The following is a 14,188-nucleotide window of genomic DNA, read 5'->3' as shown; positions in this document are numbered from 1 at the left end:
TGTACATGTTTGTGCTCCCTATTTTCCATATTTCTACTGTTTCCTCAACATGGCTTTCTAGGGAATGACTCAGTGCTGTGACCGACAGTTTAAATTGTACCTCAGGATTGGAAAGTGTTTTACAGTAGCGCGTACAATGTGTAGTCCTGTACCATTCACTGTCCTCGGTATGAGTCATGGGCTAGGAATGAACTTTGACGACACGCTTTGGAATAAGCTCAAACGAATGTGTTCAGCCCTGTCAGTATTAAGAACATTTGTGTGTGTGTGTCTCTCTCTCTGCCTGCCTGTCTGTGTGCACATACACAACACGGGAGCCTCTCACCCACAGTGCCGACAGCAGGGGTTCCTTCTCCCACTGTTCCAACTAGATAAGAACTGTACAGCAGTGGTTTCCCTTGGCTCGGTTTGGGGTTGGTTTCACTGTGTTTTCCAGGTACTGGGTGAATCTGTGGCCTTCGTATTGACAGCAGAGAGAGGCTGGGGAAGGATAGGGGGCTTAGTTCTCACACTACTCCTTCTGAGGTGAGATTATCTCCCCTCCCCACACGCTCCTCTGCCCTCCTTTTCCAGGAATCGACTGCCTCGCTTCTGGGAAATCTGACTGGTTGGAAACAAACTAGAGATTACAATTCAGTGTTTTTGAAGCAGTGCTTTTTTTTTAGTGGTTGGAATGTGTTCGTCTGTTTCCGTTTTCTTGCCAACCCTGTGTGGAATTGTTATACCAAATTGCCATTTTTTGGCTAATGGTAACATAGAGCTGGCAAGATCGCTGAAACAGACTCAGGCTAGGAAAATGTTCACCATGGGGGTTCATGTAGGATTCACAAACAGTGCAAAGTCCTGAATGTCTCACTTTTGTAGTGGGAATCAGATCATGATAAGACATCCAGGCCATTTTCCTATTGTAGAGATGGTCGGGATTTAAACTCTGAACCCTGTTAGGTTAACATCTGAATTTGTGCATGTACAGGGTGTGTGGCCCTCCCTCCCTAAGGAACATAGAAGCTAATTTAACAGACTAGTTTGCATATAACGGCTGTTAGCAATCGCTAGATGTAAATGCTTATCAGGAGGGAATTGAGGGAAGCGGAGACGTCACACTCGGTTGGACTTCTTCTCCAAGGCAGAGCGATTCCCCTATTTCGGATACTATTTTAGGAGGGGGGGGGGGGGGCTTTTTGGGGACATCTGGTGGGCCAAGGCTCGGCACAGGAAAACCACACAGGATCTCGGAGGGCCCATCTGGGGTTCAGGGGCCACTGGAGCAGAGAGGAGGAACAGGAGGGGGCACCAGGGTTGTGTGCCCCCCTCAATACCACCATACTTAGCTACCAACACAATGAAGTTGAAAATTATTGTTGTGTTTTCTCTATTTGTCTCCGCAGGCATCGTAACATGGGGAACCTGCTAAAAGTTCTGACTTGCACAGATCTGGAACAAGAGCCCAATTTTTTCCTCGATTTTGAAAGTGAGTTTCATTACCATCTCGCTCTTCACACTTGAGCTTCCAATCGTACCTGTTTTAGCTGTGGCCCTTCTTACCCCTTCATCTGTCTCTGTTCTGCCCAGAGGCTACAGAAGCTCATCTATTTCCCATTTGCATCAGCAGCTATTCTCTTAGCTATGGTGTGGCCACTGGGGGGGGTGTCTGGATTGGAATAACAATCAGAATAGAGATGTAGGTCTGCAGACTAGTGCATCTTCACCTCTATTTGTAGACTCCCTCCCAGATGTAGAAAAACCCACTTGACTGCCTTCCTGTGTCCACTAGATGCTCAGCCCACGGATGCAGAACGAGAGGTGTGGGAGCAGGTGGACCTGGTGCTGAAGGACGCTCGGGGAGTCCTGGACGAACTGCAAGCGTACAAGGGAGCGGGTCAGGAGATTAGAGAGGTACAGGACTTTGGGAGAAGGGCCCGTTTCCTCAAAATATCTCAGATTAGCAGAGTGCTGATCTAGGATCAGCCCCCCCTCCTTGTCCAAGTAATCTTATTCATTATGTTCTAAAAACAGAACCTAGATCAGCACTCCTACTCTTTATGAATGCGGGCCCACGTCAGGAGATCAAATATACAAGATCCAAAATAACTCTTAAACATTCATTATAAACTGGGTGGTTTCAGCCCTGAATCCTGATTGGCTGAAAGCCCTGGTATATCATATACTACGGGTATGACACAACATGTATTTTTCCTGCTCTAATTACATTGGTAGCCAGTTTATAATAGCAATAAGGCACCTCAGGGTTTGTGGTATTTGGCCGATATACCATGGCTAAGGGCTGTATCCAGGTACTCCGCGTTGCGTCGTGCATAAGAACAGCCCTAATCCATGGTATAATGGCCATATACCACACCCCCTCGGCCCTTATTGCTTAATTATAGACCAGTGGCTTGATCAGGCTCCAGAAGGTGATTAAACTCTTCAAACTTGGTAAAACATCTTGTCTTTTCTATCTGCCAGGCGATCCAGAACCCCAGCGACGAGGCGTTACAGGAGGCGGCATGGGCGGCCGTGGTCCACCTGGTGGGGAAACTCAAGAAGTTCTACCAGTTCTCCCAGAGATTAGGTATGTCCAAGGCCTAATTTTAGGATCAGTTTAGCCTTTTTAAGACCACAGTGAATAAAGATGACATGGACAGCTGGGGACCTGATCCTTGATCCAGCGCTCCTACTCTGAGACCAGTGATACTGCCCCTGTCCTGTGCTTCAGGTTACATATGTAGCCCTACAATACCACACCCACACCTGACTGAGACTAGTAATGTGCATCCTTCAGAGCTTTGGTACGCAATGTCCTAATTTCAAAAAGGTCAGATAAACGCCTGTGCCAGAGGTTGACTAGCATCCAGCTTCTCTAGAGGTTGCACGTAAGAGACACACCCCTCTCGTGACCTTCGCCGCCTGCGTGCTCGACCACATCGGCGATATCGACTGCCGAGCTGCAGGAAATGAACACGCATTGCTCCACGCACACACAAACAAATATGCAGCGCAAACCCCCATAGCTTTGCATTCATTAACATGATGCTTGCTTGCGCTGCACTCCGACTAGACCTGATACTCCCCTCCTCCCAGAGGTGAAGACTCCTCATTATCATGGAGAGAGAGAGAGCAAAGAGGGGGGGATGCTAGCCTAGTGCTGCCTGCCTGTGACCCCGCCCCCCTCCTTTCGCCGACCTTAACCCCTTTATCTATTGGAGGCCGGCTGAGACTGCAGTCTCTGGGGTCACGTTAGCTTTCAAGGTCTGCATTATCAAAATGCAAACCCTCCCCCCCCAAAAATGTGTTTTTAATAGATTTCACCTGCTTTCTAATTAAACAAACCGACATTTAAATACATGGCTCTACTCAAGTGTTCTAGAATGAAGGAAAATACACGTCAGTTCAAGAGGGTGCTATGTGAAAACAACGGTTTTCTTTACCCTATGTTATTATAACCAAATACAAGAATCATTCATCTGAATGGTTTTATACACAAATATGCTTGTACTTGACAGAGTTGATGAAATACGAAGGCCATACTGTAGGTGTATAGGAAAAATGACACGTTCACGACACGCTTCTGATTGAATTAATTCTGAGTAAGATTTATTTTATTATTTAATGTTCTCCATTGTAACCAAAATGAACAAATAATCTAACTCTGGTTCGAACTTTAGCAAACAAACTAGTCTGAAATTGGCCGCAGAAACATTCTCTACATGAAATGAGACCACTTAGCCTTATCTTACCACCTCATCTCCCTCCCTCTGTTGCTCTCTATGGTAAAAATGGTGCATGCCCTAGAAAAGTACAAATGTCAGGACACCTGACTTTTAAAAATTGTAATTGTCGTTAGGCAGTGATCACCGAGAGAAACTATGCGGTAGCATTTCTTCATCAGAATTGAGTTTGCGAGCTGAGCGGGCACTGTGAACACTTCAGCAATTCTTGAATGAGAGTTCCCACCACACACACACCCTCCCGCAGGCAGGCAGAGAGTGTGGTTTGGAGGATGAATGAGACATTTTGGATAATCGCAGCGAGTCTATTTAATATAGCAAGTTGGAACTTGAAATTGAATGAATTGGTCAAATATACCTACATTTTCAGAATGCAGCAAAAATAGAAAAATGTGAAAGATTCTGGTGTGTGTTATGTAATGAAGTAGGTCATCTCTCCGCTCCACTGCTCTGACTCTGGGGGCCACCTTCTCCGCCGACTGACTCCCCTACAGACAGACAGAGAGGATGACTGCTGGCTGAGAGATGACTTTATCAGACGTCTCTGTGTTATTACTCAATTATCTGGGGGCGTATTTCCCAACATGACATTACCTTTGAAACAACCTTCCACAATATCATAACTGTCACTCATCATTCCTGCCTAATCATTTTTAGTAGCGCATCACATTTATTCCTCATTTTAAATGTGATGCTTCCACCAATGGACGTCTTCAGGACAGGAGCCCGTTGACCGCAGGGTTGGAGTAAATACCCGCCGCCCTCTGATCCTCCCACCCATTTCCTCTCCCAAAGCGAACCAAGCTCCGCTGCAGCGCCCGCCTAGTCTATGTGCCCGCATTCCGCTCGCCTGCTCTGCCGTGACCTAATGGGATCAGACGTCCTTCCCCTCCTCCCCCTCCAGCAGTGCTAGTGCCTCGATTCCGATACTAGGCCTAAACCCATCTCAACTTCTGTTTTGACTGGGGTGGGGAGTGCAATCACCAAGGCCATTTTTTAAATCAGCCCCCTCCTCCTGGCTGCTGCAGCAGAAGCAATACACTGGCCGAAGCAGATGGGGATCATCACAGAATAGCCAACGTGCTCAATTTACTGGACTGCTCTGACTGCACTGCCAGTTTGCATTCCGCCCCTGAAAAACCTCCCTCTGCGGATCACTGTCTCTGTGTTAAGTGAGCATCGTGGCCAAAGGTCTCCATTTGTTTTCGTCCTGGGTTATGGCGGTGTGCGTATCTGTGTCTACCTTGTGCTGTACTGAAAGTGGTGAGAAATGATTGTGTGCGTCCATGCGGAAGTTAGCGTTATTGTGCAACCAGATTCGTGTGTGTGGTTTGGTTTGGTTTTTCAGGGTTATGTCATTATTGTAAATCTAGTCATCTTAGTGAGTCTAGACTGAGTTCTTCTTCAGTCTCTGACTGCAACCACATTTTCCCTCATGGACGGTTTTGTCATTGTTTATTCATGGTGAACATCTTAGTGCTTCCGTTGGCTATCTTGAGACATGGAAAATGCAGGCAAATCATTTGTGTATCGATTGCGCTGGGTCGTTGGGAAATGCACAGTTTGCCTGGATACAGGGTGGAGATTTTAAATAAACTTGTATTTGTCACATGCTTCCTAAACAACAGGTGTGGACTCACAGTGAAATGCTTAGTTATGGGCCCTTCCCGCCAGTACAGAGAGAAAGATAATAGATACACAATGAGTAATGATAACTTGGCTACCAGTACGGAGTCTATGTGCAGGGGTACGAGGTCATTGATATGGACATATAGTTAGGAATAAAGTGACTAGGCAACAGGATGAATAATAAACAGCAGCAGCAGCGTATGTGATGAGTCAAAAAAGGTTCGTGTTAACAGGGTCAATGAAGATAGTCAATGCCGCTTGCTTCATTGTACAGCTTGTATGTTACTACAGAACTGTGTGGTTGTGGTTTACCCAAATAAAGCCACGTGATGTCTTTTTGTTTACCTACTGTCTGAACAATGGCGTTAAGCCTGGATGAAGAGCGCACCCCCCCCCCCCCCCCCCCCCCTCTCTCATTACAATGAGATAATTAGGCTCATGTCTCATCTCTATCGGATTAGGAGATCTTCCCATCCCCCACCCTCACCCCTAGAGACAGCTCTTCCCTAGACACCTCTCCCCTCAACCCCACATTGTGCCCAGGGCCCTATGCCAATCACCGCTCAATCGCATGTCCCTGTTTTGTGCAGCTACCCCCCACCAATCCGGGCAATTGTATTTGGCACACATTTGTGTCATAATGTATTGCGATTGTTATGTTTATTAGGCAGATATTTACCTTTCATCATTCAATCCACCATTGTACATTTTCTCCCTCTCTCCTCATCTGACACCCTCTCCTTGTCCCTGTCTAACAGGGGCAGAAAGTTTTAGTTGGCATACATTTTGATATCATGATGTTCTTCATGATTGTTATGTTCATTAGGCAGGTATTTAAACTAATCGTACACGACACACAACCGTCTCTAACCCCCTCTCCTCGTCCGTGCGCTACAGAGGCGGCGCTGCACAGCCTGCTGGGACCCCTGACCAGTGAGACTTACGACGACCCCACTCAGCACCTGGAGCGTGAGCAGGCACTGGCCAAGCAGTTCGCCGAGATTCTGCACTTCACACTGCGCTTCGACGAGCTCAAAGTACGTCCCATCACATCCCTGGGCCTCCATTTTTACTCAATTTTGCCCAGAGTCCCCAGCATTCTCATTTAATTCATTGCTTGTTGTTGACCTAAGCTATAGCTGTTGTTGACCTAAGCTATAGCTGTTGTTGGTTGTACATGGTTCACCTATTCCTTTTTGGTAGCAAGCTAGCTAGCGCTGTCATTAGCATAACACAGTGTTAATACCCTGTTAATTAGGCGTTAGTGCTGTACATGATTAAGCCTCAGCCCCTGAACATATAATAAGTATTTAATTGGTACGTTAGGATCGTTTCCTGGGAGTGCTGTAATTCTATAGTCTTCTACACTGCTGGAATGAATGAATGAACAGTGATGTTGTGGATAGGGATGACTAATAGGATAGTGTAGTTGGCTGGGGCTCTTTGGTAGCATCCCAAATGGCACCCTATGCAGTGCACTACTTTTGACTAGGGTCCATAGGGCTCTGGTCAAAAGTAGTGCACTACTGTATGTAGGGAATGGGGTTCCATTTGGGAAGCACCCCTTATTTGGGCACCAGTCTTCAACACATAGAAACATGGTTTATTGTTGATCCCAGGGGGGGAAAAACCCACAGATTTCTTGTTTGTCAGAGTCGCAGACGATACTACAATACAACTCGCAAGGCCTCTTTAGGCACCCTGTTTCCACACACACTCCTCAAACCAGCACCCTGACACCCCCAGGCAGTCCGCCGAGACGCCCCAATTAGCCAGCCCCCCTGCCCAGTCTCCCCATACCCTGCATAGGGTCTAAAAGCGTGAAGGTAGGGGGGTGCAAGGTGCCATGCCAGGCACCATTCATCAATCTTTCACTCCCCTTACCCCGACCACAGGCATTGACCTAGTTCGAACACTCACCCACCCGCCTACCCGCCTGCCTCCTTTTTTCCCTTCTTTTTTTAAAGCCACTCATTGGTGAAATGGGGCTGTCTGGCCCTGGCACTAGCCACTAGCACTGACCGTCTAGCTGTAGCTAAGTGGACATAGACTTGGTACCAGTCCATTATGGTGGAATTACCGTACTGCTCGTGCCGGCCAGGCGTTAAGACACTGCAGGGCTAATAATGTGCTGCTAGGGGTAATTAGGGAGGCGTCTTCCTGCCTGCATTGGATGAGCAGGAGGTTGATGTGCCGGACAGGGCCCACTGATTGACCAGTGGCTTATTGGAGGTCAGCTATGCTCAAGGCAAGGTTTAATGATCCTCTTTGTGGAAGGAAGGCGGCAAACTTTTTGGCTCGAGGGCCACCTCGGGATTTCTAAATTAAACGGAGGGATGCACAGGTTTTTGGGGGCCGATTTTGTTTGTCAAAATCTATTTGAGGACCAGAAAAAGGGCACTTTTCAAGAAAATACGTACCCTACTTTCTCAAATAAAAAATGTAATCAAATCCGCTAAAGTTATTTGTCACGCTTCGTAAACAACAGGTGTAGACTAACAGTGAAATGCTGACTTACGGGTCCTTTACCAACAATGCAGAGATGAGAAAAAATATGACATTAAAATAGAAATAGTGACACAAGGAATAAATACACAGTGAATAACTAACGAGTAGTAAGAACATGGCTGTATATCTAGTTTTATCTACTGTATACTATATTTAGTTTTAGATGTTCAAGAGTGCCATGGAGTGTTTTGTTGTTGTTTTTTTTACTCATAAAAAGTAAGCCCCCCCCCATCCCCATTTTTACTTCATTTGTACATGTTTTTTTTACTCAAACCTCCCACGGGCTGAAATCTGAGCCGTAGTTTGCCCACCCCTGCTTTAACCTGTACTGTCTATCCAGCCTCTCGTCCTCAGTGTTGTTGATGCTTCTGTCACGATGCCAAACACACTGAGCCACTGCTAAAGGGAGCTAACGAGGACTTCATTCATTGACAAGTGAAAATAAATGCATTCTACTTTTAAAGGAATGGTGAGGAAGTATCCAGCGGGTATAAAATCCACTTCAGTAAATACATGGACCATTTTAATCCTATCAATGTCCTTTTCGTTCCGTCTCCGCCCCCAGCTATGTATCTGCCTCGTTTGCTAAAACATCCTGTCATGACGATGGTGCATTTGATCAGGAGAGCTGAATGTCTGCTGCCGCAGGCCGTGTGTTCTACCTTCGGACACACAGGCAGGCGCGCGCGCGCACACACACATGCGCCAGGCCCTGTTTGTAATGTTCACGTTAATCCTTGTGTTGCAGATGACTAACCCTGCCATCCAGAATGACTTCAGCTATTACAGGAGAACGTTGAGCCGCATGCGGATCAACAATACACCGGTGAGCTGACGTCTATAAACTATGGGGCTGATGGGCTCCAGTTTGGTGGTCTACAGACCCTCTGGGATACGCTGGTGTTAAGGGACCCCCCGCCCCCCAGACAGACCCTGTGCCCTACTCCTCTTCCCTTCCTCTTCATCAAGCTCAGCAGGAGGCCAAGTGTTCGTCCTGCTCTACAGGGGGCCATTAACATTACAGGCTATATAGGGGCATTAAGAGCTGTATGAGAACTATTTCATCATTAGCTCTCGCACTTAGTTTGTCATAAATACATTTAAAGGCAGTACAAGTTAAGTGTGTTATCTCTAACCCCCCCCCACCAGTAATTTTATGGGAAAAGGGACATGTATTGGAGAACCTCAGGGCTCAGTATCATGTTTCCTGATATTTGAAACGATTTGGAATGCAGTATTGTTCAGATGAGTATATTCTTGCGATTTAGTATGACAGGTGTCCAAAGGACAATCCAGACTCCTTTCTCCACCCAGCCGTGCTTCAAAAAGACTGACGGTATACCTTTTTCAGTGACACCGGAGAAAAGTCTGAATTTTTCAATAGTTCTTTTAGTGTATAAAATGAACAGAATTCACTCTTGTTCTCGAGACGCACGTCTGTGTCTGGCCTGCAGCAGCTTTATTCCCTGTACGACAAATGCCATTACGCAAATGGCCCTCGGACGGGTCCGACTGTTAAGACCTGTCACTGCTAGAGCCCGTCTCCGATGGCACCATTTTCCCTTGATGGGGCACTACCCATAGGGCTTTGGTCCAAAGTAGTGCACTATGTAGGGAATATGATGCTATTTGGGACGCAGCCCCACCTCTAGGTAGCCACTGAAAATTCCCTCCAGCTCAGCAGTACAAAGGAGCATTACTTTGCACTCAGCATTCAGGCACTGACTACTGGAATCACTGAGACATTTTATACAAAGACACGAGACGTATCTGTTCTGGCGGAAAATACATTTGTTCTTATTCAAACGTGATCATTTTTTTATGTGACACGTCTTGACGTTCTGGGGGATTATTCATTCCGCATTAGAAAATAAAGGCAGTCTTTAAGGCAGGAAAAGCATCTCCTTGCCATTACTGAACATTTTTCTCGACCAGCAACTTCTGGCTCAATAATGTCCACGGTAAACGGTGACTTTTTGTTTTGTTTTTTCAGGCAGAGGGGGAGAATGAAGTCAACAACGAGATGGCCAACCGGATATCTCTGTTCTACGCCGACGCCACGCCTATGTTGAAGACATTAAGCGACAGCACGACAAAGTTTGTCTCAGAGGTGACGGGCTTCACAGCTTCCTTACCTGGCAACCTTGACATTTCACACTTTTCTCATTAGTAATCAAAGTGACCAATACAACAATGCTGTTTACAGAAGAAAAAAACATCCCCTCTTTCTGTTTGCTCAGAATAAGAACTTACCCATCGAGAACACGACAGACTGCCTAAGCACAATGGCGAGCGTGTGCAAAGTCATGTTGGAAACGCCGTAAGTGATCCCTGTCCTCACTAAATCAAGATCATGTCATAAACTGCAGATGATCTGGGCCCATATTCTTAAAGCGTCTCAGAGTAGGAGTGCTGATCTGGGATCAGTTTAGCCTTTTAGATCATAAGGAATATAGTTATATGGGCAGGGCGGACCTGATCTATATAAGCAATCTGTGTCTGTGTTTCCAGGGAGTACCGAAGCCGCTTCACCAGTGAGGAGACGGTCTCATTCTGCCTGCGCGTCATGGTGGGCGTCATCATCCTGTACGACTACGTGCATCCTGTCGGAGCCTTCTCCAAGTCCTCCAAAATCGATGTGAGTGCAGGGAGGAGCTATGTTCCTGCATGCTCCCAGTCCCAGAGGATTGGACACCCGTGCGCACACACAAACACTGATTCATCTTACATGGTGTTTTCTGCTTCCTAGATGAAAGGGTGCATCAAGGTCCTCCGAGATCAACCGCCCAACAGCGTAGAAGGCCTTTTAAATGCTCTCAGGTAAGGCCCAGCGTTTCTGTAGCATCGACAACTCTTTTCGTTAACAGAAGACGTTTGACTGAATATCATTGCAACCTTTTTCCTCTCACACTTTAACAGACGGCCGCATGCTTTCTGTGAAATAAAATACAGCCATATTTGTCCACTTTTCCTTCATTATTATTTAGTCGGGATTCAAATCGATATGTGTTTTGAGTTAAATGTCGCATCCCACAGTTTTTTTGATTTATAGAAGATCAGAGAGGATTACGTTTCTTTGAGCCCCGGCCCCCTACACTTTTCTCAAATCTAAGTGGCTGACATGGCCATTTCCGTGGCAACCGCACTCACATCTGCATATCACACCATCAGGGCCTTCGGGCGTACTCAGTCACTCTCCTCCAGTCGTGTGAGGTCACTCCAAGGCCTCCCGCCTCCAGCCCTCTTTTCTCTCTCTCGCTCTCTTTCTGTTTGTATGGGATTGCACCTCCGTCTATGAGGGGAGAACGCCAGACTAGGAAATCAAATATCAGAGCTAATAACTGTCGACAAGGCTTTTTCACACTCTTGACACCCTTTCCGGCAGAGCAGTCGTGTTACGTTCACAGATCCCCGAACTGATCCCTCTGTCTCTTCATCCGTCTTGTCTGGTCTGTCGATTCATCTGTCCCTTGCAGGTACACAACCAAGCATTTGAATGATGAATCGACCAACAAGACCATCAAGAGCATGCTGCAGCAGCAGTAGGACTGAAACTCTGGTACAACCACTCGCCTCACACCCGGTTCAGGAGACATCGACTCTCTCTCTCTCTCTCTCTTTCTCTCTCTCACCAACGACGTCGGTGCACAGAATGTTTTCTTTTCTTCTTGTTTTCTTTTCTTTTAAATGGAGTAAGAGCTGCATCTCCACCCCCTTTTTATAACGCAAAATGCTACTGCCATTATGTACGTCTTTTCTGTGCCAAAAAGATGTTGCTGAGATTTAAATGTTTTCCATAAAGGCCATACAACAAGATGGCAGCTATGGAAGCATTGTGGGTTCAGTTTTTTTTATTTTTTTTAATAGTTTTTGTTTCCCTGTGTAAGGGATGGGAGTGCTTTGACTTGAAAATTTAAAAAAGAGATATATAGAGAAATATATTATTTTTGTTTGATTTATTATTTAATATTACATCTTCTGCATGACGAAATTACGTCTTTTTCTTCTATTTAAAAAACAACAACGTATGGTTCAAGTTTAATTTGTCCGCTTAATTGTATGTTTTAATGTTTTGTTCTCTGAATGGTACTCGGCAGAATTGAGATTATTGAAAAGATAGTACTGTTAATGTTATCTTTTGTTTTAATAGGTTTTGATTTGTTGTATGTCATTTTTCATAGTTGTATTTTTTATTTTAACATTTCAAACTGTGATGTGTGCAAATCAATTTAAAATTGGGAGTCTGTACTGTTGCTAACAGTATGTTGCCGCTGGAAAAAATAAACAGAGAACTTGTTTTCTACAAATGACTCTCTCTACTTGCCTCTGCAACTCTTCTAGAAAACACCATGTAGTCAAACTTAGGTAGAGTGAGAACTTTTCAACAATCAATTTCTAGTTTAGATTGGCAATTAACTCCATTACAGGAGGTTTGACTCACCAAACAGACTTGCTAAAAAGAAACGAATAACATTCATTTGTGAGTCAGTATGGAGTTTCCATTTTAATGGAACTGCAATGAACAACTAAGACAGCAGATGAGTGAGTCACGCTATATCTGCCTTCACCAGTTAAGTATTATCTACACGCTACACATGGGAGGCAGGGCCAGGAGGGATCATCTAAGGCAGGGTTTCCCCAGCCTTGGTCCTACAACCCACCCCTGGGTGCACCTTTAATACACAGCTCATTCAAATAACAAACTCATCAAGATTTGACTCTTTTTGAATCAGCTATGTAGTGCTAGGGCAACAAACAAAACATTCCCCCCCGGCACGGCGGGCAACTCCATTCCTCAGTGGCTGCAGTGTTTTACTGGATGCCATTCTCTAAATGATTTAGACCAGGGTTTTAAGAGAAAGAATTCTGATTTTGGATCAGTTTTGCCTTTTCGATCACAATGAATAAGAAAACATGAATATGGGGGACCTGATCCTAGATCAGCACTCCTACTTTGAAACGCGTGTGGGGGCATCTTAACAAAGTTACTGCACAAACATTGCTAATTCTGGTTTGAATTAATCTGGCTCCAAGATAAAAATTTTTTTAAAATATTTCATTAATATTTAATTTTAAAACATCAGCGAAGTAGTGACTTGAGGCTTAAAATGTTAAAATTAGACTTCCCCTTAATGGCACATAGGTCGACATTGACATATCCAATGTAGTGCTGTCTTTTTGTTTGTAATGGGCCACTTCTCTCCTTGAAAAAATGAGCAGGATGTCAAACAAATTCCATGTCTGGCCATTCATTCATTCATAGGAAAGATAATGAGTCACCCTGTTTGACTCATTATCTTTCCCCTTATATAATCTCCTTGTCCAAATGGGTCATTCTAAAAATATCTGGAGAATGATCAGTGTACCTCCCTCTCCCTGTACAGTGCATTCCAAGGACGTTGCTCACTTCTTTCAAGATCCTCTTTCTACATTTAACGTTTTCCCTCTCGTCCTCTCATTGCTAAACCATGTGAAGAGCCGAACAGAAGAAACACTGAAATTCTTCCAAACAGGCTTTTCTATGACATTGCCAGAGAGAGAGAGCGCGAGTAAGTGTGCGTGAGAGAGGGGGCTAGTCCTTGGGTGTGTACTGCGGTATTATCTGCAGTATGTTCGAGAAACATTCAGGGTCAGAGAGAGCGAGAGAGGAGAAGAGCATGTTGATGGGTGTGTCCCTTAACTCTGCAGCATCACTGCGCTGGCAGAGATGGGGGGGGGGGGGGAGAAGGAGAAGGGAGGGAGGTAGAGCAGGCTAGCGTTGGGTGGGGTCTTACATGCTTTGGAAGTCCTTGAAGGAAGGACAAATTTGAAAGGAGAGAAAAGGTCTAGGATGTGTAGTGAAAATGGAATGCATAGCCTTTGCCCGGCCCTGCAGCTGTATCAAAGCACCACAGTTCAGATGCTAAGTGTATGACACGCTCGTTGGGCGTGGAACAATCTCCCTTAGAATAGCAGTCCGTCACCCTGACAACCTCCCAGCGTGTCGCGGCAACTTTCGTCTTCTCCGGCCCCTCTCCCACTGTGACCCACAATGCAGTACCTCTCCGCTCTCCTCTCTCATCAGTTATCACGAGGCTCCCACGGAGCTAAAGGAGGAACACAGCGATATCTGCATGAAAGCACCCTTTCTCAGTGGGAAACTGGTCAGATCGAGATCTAACGGTCTAGTACTGTTGTTTTTTGATTGGTTGCGCATCGACCACGACCAATAAACCACGCTTCTTCGAGGATTCCACAATTATAGAATTGACAGGATGTTACATTACAAAATGCTAATTTCCTGTAATTGAGATTATTGTTAGCCCGTACTGTACAATGTTATT

General features: G+C 45.5%; 1 protein-coding gene across 6 annotated transcripts in view; it reads left to right on the top strand.

The window, feature by feature from the left end:
* fam49bb (family with sequence similarity 49 member Bb) overlaps positions 1-12,172 on the top strand; it is a 39,083-nt gene extending 26,911 nt beyond the window's left edge. For all 6 annotated transcript variants that reach the window (XM_020494724.2, XM_020494722.2, XM_020494726.2 and 3 more), the window contains 10 exons: positions 1,389-1,471; positions 1,775-1,896; positions 2,467-2,572; positions 6,255-6,394; positions 8,614-8,691; positions 9,859-9,975; positions 10,106-10,185; positions 10,377-10,503; positions 10,615-10,685; positions 11,342-12,172. In XM_020494724.2, coding sequence (XP_020350313.1) covers positions 1,399-1,471; positions 1,775-1,896; positions 2,467-2,572; positions 6,255-6,394; positions 8,614-8,691; positions 9,859-9,975; positions 10,106-10,185; positions 10,377-10,503; positions 10,615-10,685; positions 11,342-11,411 — 984 coding nt within the window. In that variant the 5' untranslated portion in view covers positions 1,389-1,398 and the 3' untranslated portion in view covers positions 11,412-12,172. The remainder of the gene's footprint in view (positions 1-1,388; positions 1,472-1,774; positions 1,897-2,466; positions 2,573-6,254; positions 6,395-8,613; positions 8,692-9,858; positions 9,976-10,105; positions 10,186-10,376; positions 10,504-10,614; positions 10,686-11,341) is intronic.
* Positions 12,173-14,188: the final 2,016 nt, after the last annotated feature.

Source organism: Oncorhynchus kisutch, linkage group LG11 (genome assembly GCF_002021735.2).
Source record: "Oncorhynchus kisutch isolate 150728-3 linkage group LG11, Okis_V2, whole genome shotgun sequence".
Classification (NCBI taxonomy): domain Eukaryota; kingdom Metazoa; phylum Chordata; class Actinopteri; order Salmoniformes; family Salmonidae; genus Oncorhynchus; species Oncorhynchus kisutch.
Note: the sequence above shows the minus strand (reverse complement) of the source record. Positions and strands in the feature narration are given on the sequence as shown.